Source organism: Grus americana, chromosome 2, assembly GCF_028858705.1.
Source record: "Grus americana isolate bGruAme1 chromosome 2, bGruAme1.mat, whole genome shotgun sequence".
Lineage (NCBI taxonomy): Eukaryota > Metazoa > Chordata > Aves > Gruiformes > Gruidae > Grus > Grus americana.
The window spans coordinates 71,896,397-71,923,339 of NC_072853.1; the positions used below are offsets into that span (position 1 = coordinate 71,896,397).

Here is a 26,943-nt window from a genome sequence, read left to right on the forward strand (position 1 = left end):
CAGCTGTCAGAACAGTGCCTGCGCCCATTCGCATCATTTGTAGCCGCTGGAATAGGCAAAACTTAACCTCTGTGTCAGCACCATAAATGAAAAGCTCGCACAACTGAGAAAAATAAGTGTATCGCTTTGGTAGCTTCTTGGCAGAAGGTTTAGCAGATGATTGCCTAATAGTCGGTCGAATAATCTCACTCACCCCGTGATGACAGAAGGGTGCTGTTCCTGCCCTGCTCCAGGGAGGTGGTCGCTGCTGCCAAGGTCGTGGCTTTGCCAGCGGCTAAGCTTGGCACTGAAGCTGCGTTGCATGCTGACTGAGTGGCTGCTTTTTGACTCTTTGGGAGCTTAAGTGCATTAATAGGTTTGAAAGGAAGGAACTGATTAAAAGGTAGCTGCCGCTGCTTTTGTGGTGGAAGGCAGACACAGGAGCATGTACTTTAGATGAATGTTTTTTGGAGTGGTTTCCTTGTGGTCTGGTACGCTGTGGTCGCTAGGTGCGTGTTAATCTTGTAGGGTGATGAAAAAAAATGCCTAACAGGGATGTAAAGATATAAATGTTTAGATTTCGCTGGTCTAAAGCATACACTGTTTAAATGCTGATGGAAAAACAGCACAGATTGTTTGCAAGCTAGGATGTGTCCTGTCATATGTTTACTCTATTTTTTCCTTCACTGTGTGTAGGAATTACTTTCCTCTTTTAAAATGAGGACACCCTAGCATGTGCGGGGATTGGAAAAATGGCTAGCTGTTTTGGGTGGCAGTTACTCTTTTTTTGCTTGTTTTGTTTGCCTGTTTTCTTCGTGCAGGAATAGGACTTGTGCAAAAGCCGTATGCAGTTAGTTCCGCTGCAAGTCCTGGTAAATAGTTTGATCTGGTGATATAGAAGATAAATTGATGTGATCCTAGATGTTTTGAAATCTCTGCAACAGTCTAAAAAGAAAAAAAGGTGTGCTCTGGTAAGCTTAAAATATAAATTTGTCAGCTAGTCATAAATGGGGAGGAAGATGAGATGAAGCTAGAGAGGAAGGAATAGCAGAAAACTGTTCTTCCATGACAGATGTTTACAAAGTGCGGATGTTTGTAGGCTGGCTTCTCACAGTGTCCATTTGCTTTTTCTTCTTGAAGACTTACAAAACATACTGTTTGTAAACTTTCTGGAGAAGTTCTTCTCCCCCAGTCTCCTCACAGGGCAAATAAACTTCATACACAAACACCTTCAGTTTTGCTAATCTGAATATGTAACAGTTATGATCAGAGTATCAGGAGGTGTTTTAATTTCATCATGTTGTTTTGGTTCTGGCTCTGAGTTGCAAGACTTTTGCAACATGTTTTCAAGCTCTTTCCTGTAGTTTGAGAGATACGACTTTGTGTAGTTCCTTCAAATAAACTAGTTTTCTGACACTTTAGGATTTTCTGAACTTGTGTTCTTTTGAACAGTCCTGGAGGAGAAATTGAATACAATCATAGGGTCTAAAAGAAAATTTTATTTCTGTCCTTATGGCTCAAAGTTAGCATGTCAGTTTTAAGTTCCCTCCATAACATAACAACTTTTAATTTTCTGATGGCTGTTGTGTCTCTCTTTTTTTTTTTTTTTTTTTTTTTTTTTTTTTTTAAGGAAGAATTGCTGTGGTTAGGTTATTCCTTATCTTTTTCAATAGTATTCTGTGGTTAACTGCATGATTTCCAGTGCTTTGTTCTAGATCCTTTTGGGGAGCTTTTGTGGCCATAAGCTTTATAGCAGAGCTTTATAGCATGTCCTCTGTCATGCTGGAGGGAATATATTTATATATTTTAAAAGCTTGTGGCAGAGCATGGATTATAAAATACATGAAGCATGAACATACAGCAAACAACAGTTCCATGAAGTTTGAAGCTTTAAGGTCTGAAAGAAAAGTCTGGGTGCAGGAAGATAATTCACAGTAATTGTAAGGAGTGCTTTTTGTTCATTAAAAAAATTTACAAGACAGGCTTTCTTCTGAGATGTGGATGTTTCTCCAAAACTAATGTTTTCTTACAAAAAATATGGACTGGGTTTTGTTGCTACCAGTGATGAAGTCTTTTTTTTTTTTTTTTCCCAAGTTTGAATTGAACACAGACCTATGTTGTGTTAAAAAGCAGATTGAGTAAAGACCATCAGTAGGAAGTACTGGGTAATGGTACAAAACTTGAATTTGAGTTTGTCTACTATGAGATCAAGAGTCCTGTTCTCCCATCTTTGCAGTGCATGGCAGCCACCGCTGTTGGCAGCATCTATCTGAGCACATTTAAACTCTCTTCAGTTCTTTTGCAAAAACTCTTTCCACTCGTGCTATGGAAATTGATAGCACTGTAACAACAAGCTCTTTAAGTTGTTCATTCACAGTCTAGTTACCTACAACATGCTGCTTGCTCTTTCAAGTTTTTAAAAAACAAGTATGCTTTGGCAATTACTTAGTCACGATCCATGTTCAGTTTGGAGAGGAGACAAGTGACCTGTGCACAAAATGCCGTTAGTGATAGAACAAATGTGAACATTTAGAGTCACAGCCTTATGTTGAATCCACTACTCCACTTTTCTGTCTACAGACTGCTGCTTTCCTGCTCTTTAAAAAACAGCTTAAATTTCTTTTACGCTAAACAAAGAGGATGAAACGTGATGCACAAAACCATCAGTCCTGTTGAAAAGAATATTTCGTAACTGTGTTGTGTGTTATTTGTAGCTTTCACATGAAAAATGTAACATGTTAATTGGAGGCAAAAACTGTAGGAAGAGGTCTTTTATTTGACATCTTTTATTTCATATATTAGAAAAAATTACTTTGGACATGCAGTTGAGATGAGAGGAAAGGCTTGTTTTGGAAAGCTGGGGTTTTTTTTTAACACACCTGTAGGAGTCAACTCATAAAGGGTATTACGTGCAAGCCATGATTTTTTTTTTTTTTATATATAGGTCATTGTGCTGCAGAACTTAGCAAATGAAACATTGTTTCATTGTAGATCAGTAGTCTTTTAACTCATAGATAGGAACTCTGAACTATTGTCTTCTATCAGAAAACAGTATGTCTTACATGATACAGGAACTTGATGTTTTACTGACATTCTCAGCAAAGTTTTGTCACTGTAAGTTCTCAAAAAGTGATTTATTTTTTTTTTCTTTTACACTATAGGGGATGGAGATTAGTATTGACCTTCAAGCCTAGTGGATAGTGTAACACTTGTGTGGATAATCCCTGTTTTACTTTAAGGGTTATTTCAGTGCTTTTAAAATTAGAAGTAGCACAGGTAGCTTCTAGACTGCATGACTAGTATAATCCTATGGGTGTAGTAATACAATAGAATTTCCCCTTTAAAAGTATGTTTTGCATATATCTGTTTTAATCCTTAGAGAGCGCCTTTGGTTTTTTGATTTTCTACATCTCTCTTCCTGAATCTGTAATGGAAATGATTAAAATCCTGCTTAATTATCACAACTTTACTTGGCAGTATAATTGACGTGATGGTTCTTATCAGTCATGAAATACGGTTTATTGCCTGCTAATAGGATATGAGGTCTTTTATATTTAAATTTTGTTATAGTAACTAACTTGATACTTGAGGTTTCAGAATATTTTAGTAGTTTGTCTTTGTAAAATTCAGTGGTGCATGCTTGCTTAGTTGATTTTGAAAATTTAAGGACATAAACAATTTATTGTATATAAACTAATGGCATTATTTGGCTACCCACATTGTGTACATGTGGACACAACTTCATATATTTGATTTTACAACATGGCAGTTAGCTTTTAAAAAAATTACCTTCATATACTTCAGTCTGTCCCGAAGTATGAGAAATGATGGTAGTTGGGCACTGCAATAGTCAGCTTTTCATGTTCTTCCACTCGTCAATGTTGTAAACATAAGACACCATTAAGCTGGGGAAGGTGAACTTTGCCTTTCTGTCTGCAGTCTCTAATTTGAGTTCATACAGTGTTGTTTGTAGCTCCCAAAAGACATTATTTAGGACATAAACTAGTGATAGCTCTTGCATTTTTCAGTGAGCTGGTTTTCTTTTGTGCCGCGGTGCTGTTTAAAGCTGAGGCAGGCGATAGAGGAAGCTGTAGAGTTCCTGAATTCTTGGATTGGCACGGTGCAGGAAATGGAGCAATGAGCTGTTATTGCCCTGAACACACTGGTTTAAGGCCTTATAAGTGATTTTTAAAAAATAAACATCATAAAGATCTCTTACACAAACAACAAAAACTAACAAAAAAATGAAAGCATTACAAGCATGTCTCGTTCTCATCTGTATTTTGTAGTACTTGAACAGTGTAGGGAGCAGGTCTCTGCTATTACTTCAGTTACTTTTTCCTCCCATTTGTTTTTCTTCTCTTATTCTGCATGCAGTAGATGGTATCTCTGTAGTAGTGCTAATCCAGTATCTGAGGTCTAACAGTAATTCTGCACGTTGTGTAAGATGACACATTGGATCCTGCCATGACTTAGCTGCACGGCTCTAATTCTATGTATGTGAAGTAGCATCAGTGAAGTTGGCATGACCGGATTCACACTCTTGAAGTTTGAAGGGTCATTCATACAATCTGGTTTGATCCTTTGTAAATGTGAACAAAGTATTTTCTTCAGAAGTTGGATTAAAGGATGTTCAGAACCTGAGTACAGAAATCGATGGTCAGTATTGTTTTCCTACCAGTAAACTCTTCTAGAATTTAATTACCTTTAGGTTATCTGATTTCAAGATTAAGTTTTCAGATAACCAGTCTTGCTGTTGAACATGTTGCTGGGGTAGTTCTTTTTTTCTCCACAGGTAAAGACGATGACTATGTAAAGAATATGTCTATTTTGGCCAAATAATCTCTATTATCCTATAATAGCAGCCTGTCCCACTTTATTGCAAGCCAGTCTGTGTCCTCTTCAGTCTTAACAGCAAGAACTGTTGGTATGCCTGAAGTTGTGCACACTTTAAGACTTTACAGGCAAAAATCTGTAGGATACAGGTAATGCAAACCTTTTGAAAAGGGGAGGGGGAAGCAGAAGAAGGATCTCGGAAAAGTTGGAGTCTTTATCTCTCAAACTTGTCTCAGAATGAATATGTGTGTATATATAGAGAGAGAACAAACATTTGACATAAATATTCCTTTTTTAAGGAAAATTCACCTTAGTGTTGCAACTGTCACTGTAAGTGCAGCTCTGCTTTCTGTAACTTAAGCAATATTAATGTATAATTAACAGTCTGAAGAGAGTAAAGCCTTTTCTGTTACACCTATGCAGTATTTTGAGAGCACTGAGTCTGTTATCAAGTCCCTCTCTGCCATCCATTGAGAGACTGGGTGGTCCCTTACAGAAGTGTTGTCCCCAATCCAGCTGCATGGGTGTACGTACCAGGCAGCAGAATTGTATTAATAGTGGGTGGCTTACTGTGCTGCATGGCTTATTGGTACCAGGTATTTGCAGCTTCTCACAGTACTTGCATTACCTTCACTATGTTATTGGCTTAGTGGGATCTTAGGGACATTTCAGTCAAGATACAGTGTAATGCTAGAATTAAAACTCAGGCTTATTTCCTCTTCTGCCCACCTCCTGCAGTCCATCTTTGACACTTACTGTGTGGTCTTGCTGAATCCAGAGTTCAAAATAGCTGAATTTCTCTTGAAAACACTTTGCAATATGAGTTTACTAGAGATATCATAGAATGGCCTGGGTTGGAAGGGACCTCAAAGACCATCTAGTCCCAACCCCCCTGCCATGGGCCGGGACACCCTCCACTGGGGTTGCCCAAAGCCCCATCCAACCTGTCCTTGAACGCTTCCAGAGAGGGGGCAGCCACAGCTTCTCTGAGCAACCTGTTCCAGTGCCTCACCACCCTCACAGTAAAGAATTTCTTTCTGACATCTAATGTAAACCTAGCCTCCTTCAGCTTAAGGCCATTACCCCTTGTCCTATCACTCCATGCCCTTGTAAACAGTCCCTCTCCAGCTTTCCTGTAAGCCCCTTCAGGTACTGGAAGGCTGCGATGAGGTCTCCCTGGAGCCTTCTCTTCTATGATGGAAAGCTAAATGAAGTGCAGGGAAGGCTTGCAAAGCACTCAATCTTATGCACTAATCGAGCACCTAACCTCTTGTAGTGGTATGGGGATTTTTTTAATTTATTCAACTGTATATATTGGATTTTCTTTTTAGAGGCAATGACTACGGAGCAGTAGGTAGGTACCTGATTTCTAGACATAGGAACAATCCAGTTTGACTACTTATTGGCTTTTAAAAGCAAAATAAAAAGTTAGGTTCCAATTTTGTAGAGGTTAGCAAATGAAAGTGTGTTCAAAATTACTTGTAGTTTGTTTTTTGTTTTTAAATCATGGCTTTTTTCCTCATAACTACCTTCATTGAAACTAAAATGCTTTTCAGTACATTCTAAATAAGCAAGTAGAGATATCATATATACAGTCTACCCTGAAGGCTTATTTGTGGATCAACTCCAGCATAAAGAGCTGTTAGATGAAGAAGTAGTATCATTATATTTTACTATGGAAGAATTTTTTTCCTTTACTCTGTTCTGTACTGGTTCTGATAAATATTGGGCTGGCAATATGTGCAAGAATATATGTTAATAGTTATTTTCATACTTATTTAAGGTATGCCTTCAAAATGCCTATGCTTAATTTTTTTTTTTTTTTTTCACTTAATGGACTCATTTTCTGTAAAGAATCTCTGTCTGTAAGGTCTGTTTTCCTGGAAAATCTATGATGATAACTAGAATGACTGAAACCTTGTTCATGCAATTTTTGATGAACATATTCTTAGAATGTTTTGCTAGACCTATTCATTATTTATATGACAGGTAAATCATTTTGCTGTGCTGGAATATATCACAGATGTTAGCCACTGGAAGCAAATATAAGGAAGCTGAATCTTTAATTTTTTTAATGTTGATTTTAATTTTGGGGTGAAAAGCTTCTATTATAATGATATTGCTATCTGAAGAGTTATGGTTGGAAAACTTGCAACTACTGCTTTGGAGATTCTGTGTGAGTCTGCACACACACAAACTTTCAGTGTGGATATTAACCTTTATGCCAGTTCTAAGTAAGATGCTGCAAGAAGTCTTCTGTTCTTTGTATCTCAGTTTGGAGGTATTTTTACACCATAAACTGTAATGCTTAATCATCTAAGGCTTTCATGCGTGTTCTATATTTATAGTTTAATTGATTTTTTTTTCAAGTGCTGCGAAGTTTCATCATGTTGTGATACTTCTGGCTTCCAAATTTACTTTCTATATAATTTATGATCAATATGTCAGGAAAAGTTTGTGGGAAATGAGTATAGATAAGGAGCAAGGGATAACCTGCATGCATTGCTCAAAATGAAGTTTATCTTTTACTTTGGTTGTTGCTTTAGTAATGCCTCATAATTTGTATGGAAGCTCACAAATATTGTATTGTGGTGAAATACCTCATGGGATTTTCCTGCAAAATATTAAGAGTTGAATTTTTATGTTAATGAAGAGACATCTAGTTTCTTGTTGGGAATGTAGAAAAGATGAAGCATTTCCTCTGCAGAAGGTGAAAACAGAAGCTAGTTTTCATAGGTGTTGAATTAAACTTCAGTATTATATTTGGAAAATCTGGCTGCATAATTTAACCCTGATTAAGATGCATTGATGATAGATATGGCTTTGAGGTATGTAAATAATTCTTAACTACATGGGAAGAAAAATCAGAATATAGATTACTACAAAAATTTCAGATTCATTATGGTTGTTCTTTTCTGATTGTAATTTGGGAGATTATTTTAACCAGCAAATACGGAAAGCTGATGCATGCTGAAGAGCATTTGTGTTGGTTGTCTTAGGTCTGTACATTGATAGAAAGACACCTTTAATTTTTTGTACCTCATTGTATTCCCGTTTACTTTATTTCATATCTTTTAAATAAAGCAATAGGTAACCATAAAATGTAACTGTTATTGAAAGGACATGCAAGACTTGGCTGTGTCTTTAGTACTACAGTTTTTCCCTTTATTGTCAGGGGTGTTGCTCAGACAATGGAAATAAGTTAGAAGCACTATCCTTTCATAAAGAACATTCCCACAGATTCTGCAATATTTACGATGTTCAAGAGCCCAGCATGGAACTACACATTTTCAGTCATGAGTGTAAAGAAACTCTGAGAACACTTAGAGTGCCGTAGTCCCCTTATAGAAGAAACATGAGCGCACCTACTTGCAGGAGTAGAAATATCCCCACTTACCCAATGAAGTGGTGGTAATGAATGATTTATTTAAAAAAACCCACAACTGTTCACAGTCATATATGGTCTGATTATATGTAGAAGGTCCTTGAGTTCATACTCAGCAAATCTGCTTTTGATTTAATTCCTTGATAACAAACATGTTAATGGTAGTTATACTGAGAATCAGGTCATAAGTTTCTTTACCAGCAGTTCTTAAGCAAGTTGGAAGGAAATTAAATGCTGGTATGGAAAAAGTATTTTTAAAAGTCAGTCCTTAATACAAAAGATGAGGAAAACACGTTATTTTTGTTCTGCTTGACTGCAGTGTTATCGGAGGAGAAGGCATGCATAACCGAACTTGTCCAGAAATGTGTTGACTGTACTTGGAAAACATTAACTTCTGTGGCTGTATTTGTTGCTCCTGTAAGCCTGTTGCATGGTTTGATGATGGGATAGAATTCCATGTGTTTGTTTTATACCTTAGGGTGAAAATAACTGTGTTTTGGGGGTCATTTTGTTTGGTTTTTAACTCTCAACTTTCTAGATTTGAGATGCTTATTTTAGGAAAAGGGAAGTAATTATTTTAACATTATCAACAAGTGAATAGTTTAAATTTGACTTACAGGTTTTTGTTGGTTTGTTTTGTGAATTAGCTTTCTGCCCAAGGCTACAAAGCAGGGAGCTAGGATTTGCATGAGATAGCTGATCGTGGTTGCTCAGGGCTGGAGGCTGACGGCTGGTGTTCATAGCCAGCATCTGGTCTTGCTTGAGCTCTCAGTGACCCTCTGCCTATCCCAAAACCAGCTGCCATTGCAGGTTCCACGTACCCCTTTATATCACACTGGGGTTGATAAGCCATTTCAGTGATGTGGGCTTATTTAAAATACAGTTTTAAATGCAGGTCATAGATGGAAGAAAAGGAGTAGAGCAGGTGCTAACAACTCATAGACTGGTTTGGGTTGGAAGGGACCTCAAAGATAATCTAGTTCCAACCACCCTGCTATGGGCAGGGACACCCTCCACTACTCAGCTGCTCACCTCTCTTCTGTTCTCTTTCCCTTGTCCTTTAGACTTGGGATTTGCAAAGGTGTTTCCGTACAGACACGCTGAGCGAAGGGGACGTTAAGCTAGGACGGGCCAAATGACTGAGGCGGGTGCCTGTGGTGTGAAATAGCTCCTTCAGGAGCTGTGCTGTTGAAGGCCATGTAGGTGGGAAGTCAAGAGTCTGGCTTTCTCTGCTCGGGACTCCCAGCTGGTGGCAGTTTCCTGGGGCTTGATTAGGCCATTTGAGCTCCAGTTGACTAATGGCTGTGGCATCCAAACACTTGGCCGTTTATCCCGGCCTTGGCAGAGTTTCCATGGTCAGCTGGCTCTGTCAGGGACAGCCTCAGCTGGGGCTCTTTGCACGCTGTAAATGCCAACCATGAACTCTGACTGTGTTACTGGTTTGATTTTACATAAAATTTTAATTGCTTTTTTTTTTTTACAAGTTTTCATTCATAAACTCAATGCAAATTGGTCACACTACCAGATTTGAATTTCTTGTGATGAACTTCCGAGTTACTATTTCAGTTGGGGCATCCAGCATATAACCTGAAGATACTAAACCAAATGTAACTGTGAAGAACTAGCATAAAAAGCCAACTGTAACTTTAATCTAAAACTAAGCACCTCTCTGATTTTATAATGAACAGCAGTATGTGTGTACATGTTACTGTTAGTTCTTGGATAGTTTCTGTGGAAGTTGGGAGACAAACTGTTAACAGGTTTATGGCATAGGAGAGAGCAGATCTGACTTCAGCTGGAGCACGTGGAAGTTCAGCAATAATGCATATTGTACCATCTCTTTGATAGCATTAACAATTCTCGTTACTTTGTGAAAAACTTCAAAATGGAATTTCATCCTTGTCGCAGACAGCTTTAGGGTGAAATTCCTCTCATCTCTTGTGTCTAGTTGACAGCATTCGATGGAGACCTGGGTTTGGGTTTAGAGAGTATAATGTCTTTTACTGGGGGCAATGGTTAAATTTAATGTAGAAATTGATACATAAGTGGAGAAGAAATGTTAGGGGTTGAAGCTATGAAGAACATAGGGGACCATAATCTGAAAATTAAACCTAGTTTACCAAATCTACCTCAAGCATGGGCTAGGTTATCCAGATGACATGCTAGGCCTCCTACAGAGAGGGACCTTGGTATGAAATGAACCTGTAATTACTGGTGCTGCTATGCACAGTCAGTTAAAAAAAAACATCAGTTTGTTTATTCAGGCTTATTTTCTCAGTTATAAAAAAGTTCGGGTTTTTTCCTTTTTTTTTTTTTCTTTTTTTCTGGAGAGCAAGCGTGTATATATATATATAAAAATGCTGTTGATACTATTTTATTGGCTTCTATATTTGAAGCTTGGACAAGTGAGTAGCAAGATCTAGCTATATAGTAACACTTGAAAAAATAATGTTCTGCTGGAGAGTGATGAGGATTAGATATCAAAATTTCTGCAGGGTCTCCAAGCATGGCTCGACCTGCAGCACACTCTGCACTAGGAGCGCAGGGGCTGACTGTGGTTTTCTTGCTTTCTCCAGGCAGATCAGGAGCTGAGCGCTGGAGTCTCCTGTTAATGTTGCTCTCAGCTGAAGCCTATCTAAGGTGGAAGAGAAGTAGAACATAGCTAGAAGAAGGGAACGGTGGAGGTGTAAGATAGGAAGCATTGGAGGCGGCAGGTGAGAAAGGTTGGGAAGTATGAGCAGAAGGGTCACATAGTGTTTTTCCCAAGAGCAGGTAAGTCTGTAAGCTCCAGGAGTGTTGAGCATCACAATGCAGACAGCCCTGAAGGCTAGGCTGATGAAGCTTTGAATCTGGTTACCAAAAACCTTCTTTCTCATCTAGTGGCTGGCCCACAGCAAAGAATAACTTTCTCCTTTTACCCATCAGTGGACTAGTAGGTAGAGAGCTATTTCTCGCAAGTGGAAAGGTGTTTTGACCTCTGAGGGTAGAAAGGGGAGAAAAGACTGCAGTATAGTTCATGTAGTCGCCTGGCTTTTTGGAAAAGATGAACACAGTGCTGAATAAATAGTTGAAAATTTAGCTGCCAGAAAATGAGAGAATGTGAGATTGAAGGCTTCGTATACAGTTGTAATCTGTCTTCACCTTTTTGTATGTCCTTGATAATTAAATAGCTGCATGTTTTATTTAGCAACAACCATTCCTGAATAAGAAAGCCCATTTTATGCATTAAAAAAAAAAAAAACATACTGTGATTAACTGCAGACTGTATATCAAGAGCAATTTCAAAGCAATAGGAGTATATAGTGGAATATATGGAAATACTGTTCAGAAATCGCCTAAAGTTCACCTCTTCTTTTTTTCCCCTCCTTTAAAAAAAGCCAAAGCAAACAAAAAAACCCCCAAAAAACATACCTTTGGGAAAGAATGGGAAAATACTGCTTATCTCCTAGGAAAAAATGCAATCTGCTGGCTAACTAAATGAGTCTTACAGTTTTGATTTTAGAAAGAACACAATAGCAAACTATCAACTGGCTGACAAAAAAAAAGTATGAGAGACTACTTGTTGAATGCTTTTGTGTGTCTGATTTCTGAGTTTTCTGTGAGAAGGGAATTGTTTTAGCTGGTTCTAAGTATAGATTACACATTGTTATGTGAGGATGGATCACTGCACTGCTTTGTTGCCTTTGGTGCTCTATACAATTTTGCTCTTCATGCATTTCACGTTTGCTTTTTGTAGTGATGTGTGAGTAGACATGATGTTTCAGAATTTTAAGTGATTTTATTCTATATTGTTCAGTTTAGCTGCTTGAAAGAAAAGCCAGCCTACGTTTTAAGGTAGATAGACAAATAAGGGGAGATTGCAAAATAGTCCTGACGTTGGTCATGTCTACCTTGGCCAGCAGTCTAGGAAACACTCATAGTATGCAAGTTTGTTTGTAACTAGCCATTAATAAGTGAGGTATGATTTGGTAATTGGTATGGTAATTAACCTGGAAAACTATCCTCTGCATTGCTTGCCGACTGGCTTTATATGCTGTGATGTTAATTGGTAAAGTGATCCAGTGAAGAGAGGCTTGCAATGTTTACAGGCTTGACTGTATTTAATTCATCTCTTATTTCAATGAATGGGTTTTTTTTCTGTTTGGGGCGGGGTTTCGGTGTGGTTTTTGTTAATTTGTGAAAACTGATTTTCAGAGTATTGGTGTTGATGATGTTTTTTCAAAAGAAGAAAAAAAACAAGCTCCAACAAAACAACTCTTTTTTTTCTGGTGTGATGTTCTTCTCAGATATAAATTGCTGCCTTCATGAATTTATGTGTGCTAGGCTGTAAAATATTGACATGCTTTTAATGTTAATTCTGGTTGCCTTACATATGGTGTTTGTAATATATTCCTGAAACAAAATACCATTTGACAGAATGTGATCTGCATTAACTCAAGACTGTTTTGTCAGTTAAGAGCAAACAGAATTGTTTTATTGTATTGAAACTTGTATGGTAAATACGGAAATATGTAGGAAATCTATAAAGGAGTGAGGGATTAACTAGTTACACATGATAAAACCTTGTCTTGACATTGCCTTCCTGCTTTATAGTAGGTGATCAGATTTTTTACTGATTTAAACTAAAGCAATGGCCCATGCCTCACCTAAGTATACATTGTAGGGGTTACCTGTGATCCTCTTTAGAATGTTGGTATTTAGAATGTGGAAGCCTCTATATATATGCATTTATGTTCAGGTTTCAAACGTGCTAATTTTACAACTTATTCTTGGCTATAAGAAGCATTTGTTACTACAGGTATTCGGGGTCTAACGAGCTCTTCATGTTGTGGGTTTCTGTGGAAAAAACATAGATGAAACATGGTGAATCATAAGAACTGTTATTAAAAATAATTTTTGTTTTATAGGTTATTCAGCAATAGTTATGAACTCCCGTTTACGAGCCTTAGGTGGGAGGATAAATAACATACGAGTATCAGAACTACCAAAGGAGAAAACCCGATCAGAGATCATCTGCAACGTCCACTTTTTGGATGGCTCAGTACAAAGCTTCAAAGTCAATGTAAGTTCAGAAAATTACTTCTTTAACATATATATAAATTTGTTTGAAAGCTGAAGATAAAATCTGGAACCCTGAGGCATGTGATTTCCAAAACGTGTTGAAGATGTAGCTTTGCCATTACAAATTGCAGACTTACAGGTTATGAAATGGATTTATAAAGTGCTATTTTAATTTTCTTCAAAGTCAACCAACTGCAATGTCATAAAATCATGCGATGCAGATTGTAACTGGAAAAAGGTCTTCTGTATGATATGGGAACCATGAAGAAACAGATTTGGTGGTCATTACAGCTATGAATGAGTAATTCATTTTTAAAGGGGACTCCAAAATGTGGATTTGCAGAGCAGTGATGGTCTGAAGTAAGGGCCTGGGTGGTAGTGGGCCAGGCTGCCTTCCACAAGGTTGTGGGCGTCCCTTCCCATGTGGGGAAGGCAGGACAGCTGATGGGGATGTCCCTTGGCGTCTGGGGAAGGCAGCAGCTCGATGGAAGCCAGGCCCTCTCCTCTCTTCCCCCTTGGGGCTCGGTGCGGAAGAGATGGCACCTCTTCAGGAGGGGCGGTGGTGGCGGGGATGGGAAAAGAAGGGCCCGCGCAACCCTTGACAGTCAACGAAAGAACTGTTTCTTGGTGGGAGATGTTGCAGGTGAGCCTGCGGGATGTCCGTCGAGTTTGTCTTCAGTTAAACAGGACTTTCCCCTTGTGAACCCGTGTTGGCTATGACCAATGACTGCATTGTCTGTCAAGTGTTTGTCAGTAACTCCCAGAATGGCCTCCGTCATTTTACCCGGCACTGAAGCGAGACCGATAATTTGGGAACAAGAACTTCCTAGGGTTCCATGCCGTTGCGATGATGATTTTAGTCCATTTCAAACACTAGTATCAAGTTATTGCTGTTACAGCCTAAAAAGCCCGGAATGTAAGGCACCGCCAAAGCACCAAGGTGGGCACGGAAGAGGAAAGTTTCCAAAAAGAGCCTCCTACTCCAAGAGGAGTAGGAGGGGACACAGGAGTGCAGATGCAGTCGCCAAATAAGAGAGGACGAAAGGGGTTTTAGTCTTTTTTTGTTGTTTATTGTCCAGACATGAAGGTGCGGAGGCTGAGCCGCCGGTAGGGATCCACCCGGGCGCTCCTGCGATGCTGTTGGCGCGGTCTGACGCAAAGGAGCCTGGATGGTTGGGGTACTGCCAGGTGACCCCTGAGGCAGGTGGACCCACTGCCATGGATGGTTGTTATTGAGGTGGATCCACCTCCATGGGCTCCACGCTGTTGTCTGGTGGATTAACAGCTGTCTGCCCCAGACCGTGCTGTGGTGGATCCACCTCCATGGGCTCCACCTTGCCTTTTGGTGAGCTGTCACGCCCGGTGCCCAAAATGTGCCTGAGCCGGTAGGCACGCCAGCGCTCCAGGCTGTCGCCCTTTGTGGCCGCAGCCGTGCGCTGGCTGGCGCGGGTGGCACGAGCGCAGGCGATGGCTCTCCTGGCGCGAGCGGTGATGTTCCTCCTCCGCTGCTGCACCATCTTCCGGCTCCTGGGAGGCGCCTTCCTGTTTGGCAGTTGAGGGAACCATTTCTGTCCTGTCCCGCGCAGAGGTGGGCAGCCACGCACCTCGCTGCCCCGGCTGCTCCCTGGCAGGCAGACCCGCTTGGTCTGGATGGCGTTCTGCGGTGGGCAGCCACCCGCCTCGCTGCCCCGGCTGGTCCCTGGCAGGCAGGCATGCTTTCGCTTGATGGCATTTTGTGGTGGGCAGCCACCCGCCTTGCTGCTCCGGCTGCTCCCTTGCAGGCAGACACGCTTGGGCCTGGCGGTGTTCCCTGCTGGGCCTACAGCCATGTGCTGCATGCCCTTGATCAGAGAAGCGAGGTCCGTTGTGCTTGTGGTAGGAGGCGCAATTTGGTTCCTCCTCCGCTGCCTCCACTTCCTCCTCCTGGGAGGCGCATTGCTCCCCTGCAGCTGCGGGAAGCGGCTCCGTGGCATCCCACTGCAAGGTGGGCAGCCACCTGCCCCGCTGCCCCGGCTGCTCCCTGGCAGGCAGACCCGCTTGGTCTGGATGGCGTTCTGTGTTGGGCAGCCACGCGCCTCGCTGCCCCGGCTGGTCCCTGGCAGGCAGGCCTGCTTTCGCTTGACAGCATTCCGCGGTGGGCAGCCACCCGCCTCGCTTCTCCGGCTGCTCCCTGGCTGGCAGACCCGCTTTGTCTGGATGGTGTTCCGCGGTGGGCAGCCACCCGCCTTGCTGCTCCGGCTGCTCCCTGGCTGGCAGACCCGCTTTGGCTGGACAGCGTTCCGTGGTGGGCAGCTGCCCGCCTCGCTGCTCCGGGTGCTGCCTGGCAGGCAGACACGCTTGGGTCCGGCAGCGTTCCCTGCTGGGCCTACAGTCATGCGCTGCATGCCCTCAATCAGAGAAGCGAGACCAGTCGTGCTTGTGGAAGGAGGTGCAATTTGGTTCCTCCTCCTCCGCTGCCTCCGCTTCCTCCTCCTGGGAGGCGCATTGCTCCCCTGCAGCTGCGGGAAGCGGCTTTGTGGCATCCCACTGCAAGGTGGGCAGCCATCGGCCTCGCTGCTCCAGCTCCTCTTCCTTCCAAGCATGCTTGGCATCTGAGGGCCTTGAAGCTCGGCAAACTGTGGGCCAGCTGCAGGGGCCCCTCCTTTTATAGGCCCCGAGCAGCAGGCTGCCACTGTGATGTCGATTGTGAGCGCGGCTGATGCGTGCTGCCCAATATGGCAGTTTTGGGCGTGGGGGCCCCGTGGCCTGAAAGATGCCCAAATGTGAGTGAAGGAGGGTCGTCGTGAGGGCTGAGGGCCCCTTTCCAGGGGCTGGCTCCCGCCTGCCATCGTGCTTGCCCCAGAGGAAGGCTGCCCCTTGGGCACAGGGACCGCCCTCCACCTCCCCTCGTGAGCCCTGGGCTCCAGCCCCCTCCTCATCTTGTGCCCGGGGTCCCCTCGACGAGACGGTGGCAACAACATTCCAGGAAGGTCGGGGGTCCTCAGTGACTCCCCCCGAGCTGGCGCCCTGCAAGTGGCACAGCCCCCTCGTGCTCGACAGTGGCTGAGAGGGGCCAAAGCATCCGGACGTCCCACCGGCGGCATGAGAAAGGGAGGCCCAGCCGGGCTGCGCATGGTCTGCCAGCACTTCATAAAGCAGTTGTGGATTGCCAAGTGTGGTGTGAGCCCTTCTTTCCTTTGCCGTCGCCCGGCCCTGCCCCTGGAGCGTGGAGAGGTGCCATCATCTCTTCTGCGTAGAACCCCGGGGAGAGGGGAGGAGAGGGCCCGGCTTCCATCGAGCTGCTGTGCCAGCGCAACGCGAGGAGCCTGCCGGAGGCTGCCGAGGGAGGTCCTTGGGACCTGTAGGTGGGGGTGGGTTCAGTTTGAGGTGCACCCTTGCTCTGTTCACTAGTATGAAGGACAAAGCTTTTGCCTCCCCATTCCAAGAAAGAGCTTTCCTGGAGCCTTCCGTCAGGCTTTCGGGAAGAAGCTCTTGCCCTTCTCAGGCATGTGCCAGAAGGTCAGTTGGAGGCACACGACGGACTAGGTGACATCTGGGAACACCCAGCACAGCTTCACCAAGGACAAGTTGTGCTGGCACCAACGTGAGCCTTGCTTTGAGGAGGTGGCTGTCCTAGTGGGACAAGGGGAGAGCAGTGCCTGCCATTTACTCTGACTTTAGCAAGGCCTGTGACACAGGCTCCCACGGTCTCCCAGTTCACAGACTCACAAAGGGGTAGGGGTTGGAAGGGACCTCTGGAGATCGTCTAGTCCAAACCGCCTGCTGGAGCAGGATCACCTAGAGCTTGTTGCGCGGGATTGCGTCCAGGCGGGTTTGCAATATATCCGGAGAAGGAGACTCTGCAACGTCTCTGGGCAGCCTGTTGCAGTGCTCTGTCACCCTCAGAGGAAGGAAATTTTTTCTCATGTTGAGATGGAACTTCCCATTTTCCAGTTTGTGCCCGTTGCCCCTTGTTGTGTCACTCTGGTCACCATTGAGAAGAGTCTGGCCCCTTCCTCTCGACATCCACTCTTCAGGTATTTGTAGGGGTTGATGAGATCCCCTCCCAGTCTTCTCTTCGCCAGGCTAAACAGACCCAGCTCTCTCAGCCTTTCCTCGTACGAGAGATGCTCCAGTCCCCTAGTGGTCTTTGTAGCCCTCCACTGGACTCTCTCCAGTAGTTCCTTGTCTGTCTTGAAGTGGGGAGCCCAGAACTGGACACGATATTGCAGACATGGCCTTAGCAGGGCAGAGTAGAGGGGGAGGATAACCTCCCTCGACCTGCTGGCCACGCTCTTCATGCATAGTAGTATACTGTTTTTGTAAACACATGATTACACAGCTTTAGATTTAGCACTTGGCCTGATGTCCAGCACTGTAGAAGTGAACTTTGCTTCTCATTTACTCCGTTAAGCAGTGATAAATATGATAAATGTGATCAATCTTGGAACTCCGTATCTAGCTGATTTCTCTCCCTGCCTTCAGACTGCCCCCAGGGTATCCTTGCTGGTCACCTCCTTCACCCAGGAATCGGAAGGACCTCCTTTACTGCTGCTCTAATGCTGAACTGCCATAGGTGTAATACAGGACCCATTATTGCTTTATTGAAAAGAAGCATGGAGCGTGGCTACCCCACTACGTTATGGGCTAACGCAAGGAAGAGGTTTACCAGAAGGCTTATTTTTCTCAAGTGCTGAGCTTTCATACCAGTAGTGAGGGAGCCTGCACTTGTCTGCCAGCATGTCTCTTCCTGATTATCTGGCCTTGATGTCTGCTGAAGAACAGGCTTTGCCGCACTCTGGTTGTGTCATGAGGCCCAATTCTCAAAGGGGTTTGAAGCCAGCTGCGGAAAACTTGTATCCAAGTTGTGCTTACATTAACAGAAATATTCAGCTTTGTGAAGTTTGTGCCTGACTGTGCGTGTGTTTCTATTTTTATTGCCAGCATCGTTCAGTTTTATGTCTACAAGCGAAGAGTAACTCAGGTCTGTGGTCAGTCTGGGAATCAGCTCGGCATGTATTGAAGGAAAATAAGCTTTGCTCTGAACAGACTTTCCTCACTAGTGAAGTCTGTGTGTTTTACTTTAGAGAAGCTGTTTCTCATATCAAGACATTGATTTATAGATATGAATTTGCTCCATACTTTCTTCATTTTTGGATGCCAGGTCCATTGATAATTCTATATTTTTAAGAAATTAAATATGCATATCACATGGCATGATTATCCATAAGACAAATTAACAGCAATGTATTTAATAATGTAGTAGTACATTATTAAAATGAAGGTGCTTTCTGAAATGACTAGACATAGATACAAGACAACATGGATAAAAAGACATACTATGTCTTGTGAATTTTGTAAATATGTTTTCTAGTTCTTTACTTTCTCGTTTTTTACTGTTATTGCTTAAATCTGTTCAATTTTTCTCTCTTGTCGGAGTTTGGAGAATTGGAACTCAACAGGCTCACCTCTTAAAGCATAGCGTGTAGCGTTTTCTCTTTAAAAGAACTTCAGCGTATCATTGGAAAATTAAAGTTGGGGATTTTTCAGGGTTGTATGTTTGTGGGCTAATGGTACCTGGTTGTGACTTATGAAAACTTTTAAGTTTGGATATATGCTACACTTTGATCTAATATTAGGCTAATATTCATGTATACATAAGTATGCTTTACGTTCATAGGCAGGATCATATTTTTCTACCATGAAGAGTGAAAAGTGAATGGGGAAAAGCAGAGTACTCAAAGCTTGTCCTTGGTCCATTTAAATAGCATAAATGGAATCGGAGACTGCTTTCATTCTAATGACAACAGACTGAAATATGCTGAGCATTTTTTTGTCACGTAGCACCTATCCAAACACAGAATTCTTACTGCAAGAGGATTTCTTTCTTTCGAAGGCATAGGGGGATTGTATAGAAAAATAACGTCAAAGAAAAGAAACATCAAGGGTAAGAAGAAACTTGAAATTTGTTTTGAGTTCAAGCAAATAGATATTTCTAAGTTGTCATTTCTAATATCTTGTTAGCACTGCATAGTTGCTCAAGACTATTAAATTTGAGGTAGATTTAAATTTAATACAATGGTGATAGATTAAATAGTCTAAACTTACAACCTATTGACACACTGAAAAAAACAACTTATGTATTTTGAAATTTTGAACTAGTTCTAAGTGACATCTTTAAAATGATGGAGATGGTATCTCCAAATACTGAACCTTTTAGAGAACAGGGAGAATAAAGATATGATTTTCTTTTCATTCTGTAGCACCAGGATCTTCATAGAGCCCACACAGCTGATTTTCATCAAATTTTGTTAGCAAACTGCACAGGCTTATGAAACTTTCAAAGTTATAGCTATAAGTCTCTATCATTCTGCAAGATGGTACTTTCTTTCCCAGTGGTTGTATCTGTAACAGTGTGAATGAAAACCAAATATCCTAAAACAGGGCAAAGGAAGAAGGAAGGTGGATTTTTGACATGGAAATAATCTGGACAACTTTCTATCTATTGAGAAACCTGAAGAGAGCTGCATAATTTGATTCCTGCAAATTTGTTCTTATTAAGCACTTGTCCTAAAGAATATTAGTAGCCTGACCAACTGTAAATAAAGACTTAATTTCAAGAGAGCAGTGCCATTTTTCTCCTGGATTTTGGCTTTGGCAGAGTAGTGAAGTGATAGGGGGGTTTGTTCATTGTTTTTATTCAAAGGTGTTTATACTACAGTTTTGGTGAATCTGAAATTTGCATTGAGTAACTCTTTGATACCATCAGTATAACTTGTGGTGCATGCTGTTCTTAGGTCATTGTTATCAAGAAAGTTCACATGGGAGTATAGATAGACACATTCTACTACATTGCTTACAGTCCAAATGGCAATGTATGTTAACTCCGCAAGGCTGAAATGCCCTTTCTTTTTTTTCCTCCATTATGTGCTTCCATATTTAGATGGAACATGTCCAAAGTCTAGGAAAAGAATAGAAGGTGTGCATAAGCTACTAGTTGGAAATGTTCTTATTTCGTAAACACACTTGAGACAAAGACTTGATTGCACTTGGTACTGCGTGTTACACTTGATTTTAATTATATCCAGGTTTTCTTGAAGCCTCCCAATAAATTTCAGGTGTTTGCATTTTGTGATAAAGTTAATTCACTTCTGTCTCTGATGTTATTACCTCTGTCTTGTCCTAAGACTATAATGCATGAGCTTTCCACATGGGGAAAATGTTAGTTGTCATTCTAATATATACAGAATGTGCTCACATACCATGTTTGGGTGTGTTTAATAGGTGTATGTTGAGCAATAATGCCAATTTATTTGTAACTTTTGGTATAAACATGCAGGAATTTTCCATTATTGCTCTACTTTGACTCATTTACCAGGAATGACCACTTGGGAAGTATGCCTCTCAATTTCCACTAAACCGACTTTTGAGAAGGGATAAAATTTACAGTGTCAGATCACTTCTGTATTGCATTGTCTTTCTGAGTTGACGCTTATGTCTTAGTACCTGTGATGTTTCTCTTTTAGTCTAGTTGGCTTTTAGTAATAAGGTTTCCTTCTAGAAATAAAATTATTAGGCAGTAGTAGTGAGAAAAGTTGCAAGACTTGAAATTCAAATCGTAAGGTGTGTGTTTTTCCTTCTGCACCATCTCAGTTAAGTTCCTTCTTTCAGTATTTGAGAAGGAGCACAGTTGTTACAATTAACACCAACAATTACTATTGATGTGTTTAAAGTAATGGACAGAGATACAAGTCTTAAAGGTTCTTTTTGATTGTGGCTGTGAGGTTTTTTTATAATTTGAAACCGTTCATAGTAAAATGCAATGATGCAGAATTGTTGGATCTTTGTCACTAAGTTTTCCTACTGGGTATTGTTTGATAGTACAAGACAGTTTAGTGCTCAGCTGTGTCCCTGCATGTTGAAAGAACTGAAGTTTCAGGCTGGCAACAAATATTTAGTTTTTTATTGAGGCAGATCAGTGTACTCTATGACTGGAAACCAGTAAGACAGTATGAAATTTGATGCCTTTGAGGACAGTGAGAAAGTGATCTGACCTACAGCAGGCTTGTTAGTCTTAGCCCTTCGTGGGGCCTGACTTCATCATAAATGCTGAAGGAAAGGATTAGTGGAGGGGAGATTTTTCCAGAGTTAGAACTGGAATTACTAACATCACATATGTGTTTGTTTTAAATCATTTTTGAGGCAGAGGAAATGCAGTGGGTCAAAACTCTGTGGGCTTGGATAAATATTTTGTATGACCTTTATATAGGAGAATACTGCGCTGGGGTGTATGGAATCTAGAAGCGTTACAGGATGGGCAGGGAGTTGGCCCGAGGTGGCAGTAGATCTTGCTGAAAAGGAGATTTTAAATGGTGCAAGGACATTAATAGAGTTCTTCACTGTCAAATTTCATTAACATGTTGCTACTAAATCTTTCAGTAAATCAGAAATGTAAGGTTTGAGGCATTATTAGCAATAAAAAGATATAAGAATGTGAGGTAGCAGGTTATCTTGAACAAGGAGTAACTGCAGTGAGGGAAGTCAGTGGTGTAAACTAATAGCTTTCATAAGATGAGGTAATGGGGTTTTTAAAGCTCAATTTTCAATTGCAAACAATAGAGGAGGAGAACACTGGTAGTTTGCAGGCTGAGCTGCTCATGTGTTAACGTTCTGAAAAAGGTGAGCACTATTATGCACCAGCCGATGTCAAGGAAGTATTAACAGTGTTAGTCTTGGCATCAAGGAATGCCATGTGTGGATCCTGGCTACTCGCAGACAAAAGAGGGAAGTTCCAGTCTGGCAGGGATAGAAAGTACAGCTAGGATGCTCTGCAAAAGTCTGGACTTAAGGAAAGAAGAGGTTGTTCCGTTTGTTCTAGCTAAAGAAAATCTTGCATGCTCTAGGTAAGAGCATGAGGTGAGTAAATAAATTCCAGGAAGAGAAAAGGACAGAGTTAGCAGAAAAGGAAATAAATTAGTGTAAAATTAGTGTGGAAATTAAAAGAAAGTGCAGCACTTTGTTCAAGCTCATAGGCATATTGAGACCAAAGGACACAGGCTATTTGGTGGTGGATGACTGTTACAGGCTAAATTAGGAAAGGATGACCTCAAACAGCACATGAAACTGTCTGAGCAGCCAGGGATCAGGTTAGGAAAGCCAAAGCCCTGATAGAAATTAGTCTGGCCAGGGATGTCAAGGACAACAAGAAAAGCTTCTATAGGTATGTTAGTGATAAAGGGAGGACGAGGGAAAATGTGGGTCCCCTCCAGAATGAAATGGGTGACCTGGTTACCCAGGACATGGAGAAGGCTGAGGTACTCAATGACTTCTTTGCCTCAGTCTTCACTGGCAAATGCTTGAGCCACACTGCCCGGGGCACAGAAGGCAGGGACTGGGAGAATGCAGAACCGCCCACTGTAGGAGAAGATCACATTCGAGAGTATCTAAGGAACCTGAAGGTGCACAAGTCCACAGGACCTGATGAGACGCATCCACAGGTCTTGAGGGAACTGGCAGATGTAGTGGCCAGGTCACTCTCCATCATATTTGAGAAGTCCTGGCAGTCCAGCACATTTCCCACTGACTGGAAAAGGGGAAACATAACCCCCATTTTTAAAAAGGGTAAAAAGGAAGACCCAGGGATCTACAGGCCTGTCAGTCTCACCTCCATGCCTGGCAAGATTATGGAGCAGACCCTCCTGGAGACCATGCTCAGGCACATGGAAAATAAGGAGGTGATTGGTGACAGCCAACACAGCTTCACTAAGGGCAAATCGTGCCTGACAAATTTGGTGGCCTTCTATGATGGGGTTACAGCGTTGGTGGATCAGAGAAAGGCAACTGACGTCATCTGCCTGGACTTCTGCAAGGCATTTGACACTGTCCCGCACGACATCCTTGTCTCTAAATTGGAGAGACATGGATTCGATGGATGGACCACTGGGTGGATAAGGAATTGGCTGGATGGTTGCACTCAAAGAGTTGTGGTCAACAGCTCAATGTCCAAGTGGAGAATGGTGACGAGTGGTGTCCCTCGGGTCGGTACTGGGACCAGCACTGTTCAACATCTTTGTCGGCGACATGGACAGTGGGATCGAGTGTACCCTCAGCAAGTTTGCCGATGACACCAAGCTGTGTGGTGTGGTTGACACACTGGAGGGAAGGGATGCCATCCAGAGGGACCTTGACAGGCTGGAGAAGTGGGCCTATGTTAACTGCATGCAGTTCAGCAAGGCCAAGTGCAAGGTCCTGCATGTGGGTCGGCTCAATCCCAAGCATGACTATAGGCTGGGCGAGGAATGGATTGAAAGCAGCCCTGAGGAGAAGGACTTGGGGGTATTGGTTGAGGAGAAGCTCAACATGAGCCGGCAGTGTGCGCTTGCAGCCCAGAAAGCCAGCCGTGTCCTGGGCTGCATCAAAAGAGGTGTGACCAGCAGGTCGAGGGAGGTGATCCTGCCCCTCTACTCCGCTCTGCTGAGACCCCACCTGGAGTACTGCGTCCAGCTCTGGGGGCCCCAGTACAGGAGAGACATGGAGCTGTTGGAGGGAGTCCAGAGGAGGGCCATGAAGCTGATCAGAGGGCTGGAGCGCCTCTCCTATGAGGACAGGCTGAGAGAGTTGGGGTTGTTCAGCCTGGAGAAAAGGCGGCTCTGGGGAGATCTAATTGTGGCCTTCCAGTACCTGAAGGGGCCTACAGGAAAGCTGGAGAGGGACTGTTTATGAGGGAGTGTAGTGACAGGACAAGGGGTAATGGGTTTAAGCTGAAGGAGGGTCGATTTAGATTAGATGTTAGAAAGAAATTCTTCCCTGTGAGGGTGGTGAGGCACTGGAACAGGTTGCCCAGAGAGGTTGTGGATGCCCCATCCCTGGAAGTGTTCAAGGCCAGGTTGGATGGGGCTTTGAGCAGCCTGGTCTAGTGGAGGGTGTCCCTGCCCGCAGCAGGGGGGTTGGAACTAGATGATTTTTAAGGTCCCTTCCAACCCAAACCATTCTATGATACTATGATGGGCAACGGGTATTGTGTCTGAAGTGAGACTGAATTTGCAAAAGCTTAGGTGATGCTTAACTGTGAGGTTACCATTGCCAGAAAGTGGGGGCAAAGCTCTTACAGAGGAGAGGGACAAGGAGATGTGCTATATGTTGTGCTGTCCTCTTAAAGTGTCGCTTTGTACCACTTACCTTGTAGAAGTTAAACTGAAAAGGATTACTTGTGTATTTACCCTTCACTCCAAAGAACTAACAGTCTTCATTTAGTTATGCAGTTCTTAATGAAGGGGTTCTTTCTCTTCAAAATCATGTAGCTTACTAGAAATAAAACTTGACTAATCAAAATTCCCTAAATATAGCAGGAAATTGTTGTGGCACAGGCAGAATGTAATAGGTGTTAGTTATGTCTGGTTTAAATATCGATTTTTGACCTGTCCAACACAAGGTGAAATATATTTCAAGGCAGATTTAAATGGAGGTGAATGGTGTGTGGTTATGAGGTGGTGGTTGTAAAGCTTTTAACAGTTCAGAATAAGGATTGGTAAATGTCAGGAAGATGAAATAACTGGTAATTTCAGGGTGGAAACAAGCAAACCTCTTGGAAATGTTTCTTTTTAGTAGAAAAAACTTCAAAATTCTGAAGATTATCTTAAGAGCTTGTGTCATTGCAATAGAATAGGCTAGTTTGAAAAGTGCGTAATTTTTTTTAAATCTCATTGTAGAAAGGCAAGAGCTTTATTAAGAATGTCTTAACTACTTGCTGTAGTGGTTGAGAGGATTAAGGAGAGCTTGGTTCTAATGCCCAGTTTGGGTGGGTGCTGTTCATGTTGTCTTCCCCTCTTCCTGTGGCAGAGCAGAATGAAAATACGATGTCTTGTAAAGCACTTGACACATTGTAGTAGTAGTAGTAGAGTACACTGTGTCTATGGACTGTATTGGAATGGATGTCAAAATACAAAAGCAGTGATATGACGTGTTTAGCCTGCCTCACTTTACACCTAGATCTCAAGGCTGTAAATGTGCAACATAGATTGAAGATTGGGCAGCCTGAGCTGTGTTGTAACTTTATGTTTAGGTGCATAGGCTGAAAAATAATTCAGGTGGTTTTTTTAAACAAAGCCAAAGCTGAGTAAATATAGATTTTTCTTGAGGAAAAACAATAAAAACCTGCAGCTTCAGGAAAGGAAACTTTAACAATTTAAAATGACATTTTGTACTTAGTTTAGATTTCTGGAGTGGGTACTTGATCTAGGCACTGTGGAAGAAACTTTGTGGTTTTAATACCAGGGAGCAAGAACTGGAGCCACGGAAAAGTAGTTTTGGAAATTGCTTTTGATAAGAAATGTGGAAAGGAGGAAGAGGAGGAGGAAATAGTGGGTATGTAGGTGGAGGAGACTAGTACTGGCTGAGCAGCTGGGTTTAGGGTTGGGAGACCCATGGGAACATTGCAAAGAGAACTGCAACTGCTGAGCAAGAATGTTGTAGCAGGGACCTTCCTTGTCTTTACAGGGAAGCAGTGAGGAGGCTTAGCAATTCATGTGTGCTGGGGGGAGAGGGGAGAGGCCATTGTGCAAGGGTGAGGGCATCTGAATTAGGGTTAAGGACCAGAAGCATGAAAAATGAGAAGGGAATTAGGAGATAATGCTGTTACAAAGAAAGGAGACTGAAGGGAGTCAGAAATGTTGAAATTCAGAGAGAAAGTTAGCAGAAGAATCTGCCCTCTGAGGTCTTCTCCTGCCCCATTGGTAATGAAACCTGAGGTGCCTGAACACTTTCTTTCAATAAAGTGTATGTCTCATCCCCTGGAATTAATTACTGCTTTTGGTCACAGTATAATTTCAGTTACTCATTTAGCTCGTGTCAGAATTATGCGTCATAGATGTGCAATTAGGTTTCTGAGTTGTGCAGGTATCACGTGATGTCACTTGAAAGTGTTTTAACATTCTGCTTATAAAAACACAACCCTGCGGAAACGAATATTGTATGTACAGTAAGGCAGTGCTAAAAATGAATGTATTCATGTCAGGAAATGCCTGTTATTTCAGAGGGTTAAGGTGGCATCTGCTATTTTCACAGGCCCTCTTGTGTACCTATATGGATAATCTCTGATAGCAAATCTCAGTTTTCATAGCGGAGCCCACCTCATTGATGATGCTGGACAGAACTGCCTGACGGATGCACGGCACTGTGGCTGTGCATGACAAGGAATGCTTGGTTACATGGTCCTTACCTGTCGCTGAGATTTCAGTTCCTAAGCTGGATCTAGGTCTACGCTATTTCGGGAAAACAGTTGTTTGATCAGTGCCGTGGTTTGAATATCCCAAGGAACAGCAGCCTGTTGGAAAGGAGGGGAGTAGGAATGTGCAGCTGGGGAAGAAGGAGGGGACAGAGCTGCTGTTTTTTGATGGCTGTACAGACTTCAAATGGACACGCTTTTATTGTGACATCTCAGCTGTTTGTTGTTGAAGTTAAACAAGATGGGAGACTGCTGGAGGGGAAAGGGTAGTCTCCTACATAAGACAGTCAAGTGTGGCCTACATTGTTTTCTTCATATGTGTCTTTGCTTTAGAAAAATGGGCACAGCTTTTCACAGGAGGCCAATAGCTGGCTGTTACCTGACCTTGCATCTGCAGCCTGATGTAGAAACACTGAGCATTCAAATCACAAATGACCTACTAGGAGTTCTGCTCTAGCAGTAGGAAGTGTTGGGTAATATT

At 42.4% G+C, this 26,943-nt stretch overlaps 1 protein-coding gene across 3 annotated transcripts in view; it reads left to right on the forward strand.

Annotated features, from left to right (window-relative positions):
- PTPN3 (protein tyrosine phosphatase non-receptor type 3) overlaps positions 1-26,943 on the forward strand; it is a 178,691-nt gene that overhangs the window by 57,535 nt on the left and 94,213 nt on the right. For all 3 annotated transcript variants that reach the window (XM_054817305.1, XM_054817306.1, XM_054817308.1), the window contains exon 2: positions 13,108-13,262. In XM_054817305.1, the coding sequence (XP_054673280.1) occupies positions 13,108-13,262 (155 nt within the window). The remainder of the gene's footprint in view (positions 1-13,107; positions 13,263-26,943) is intronic.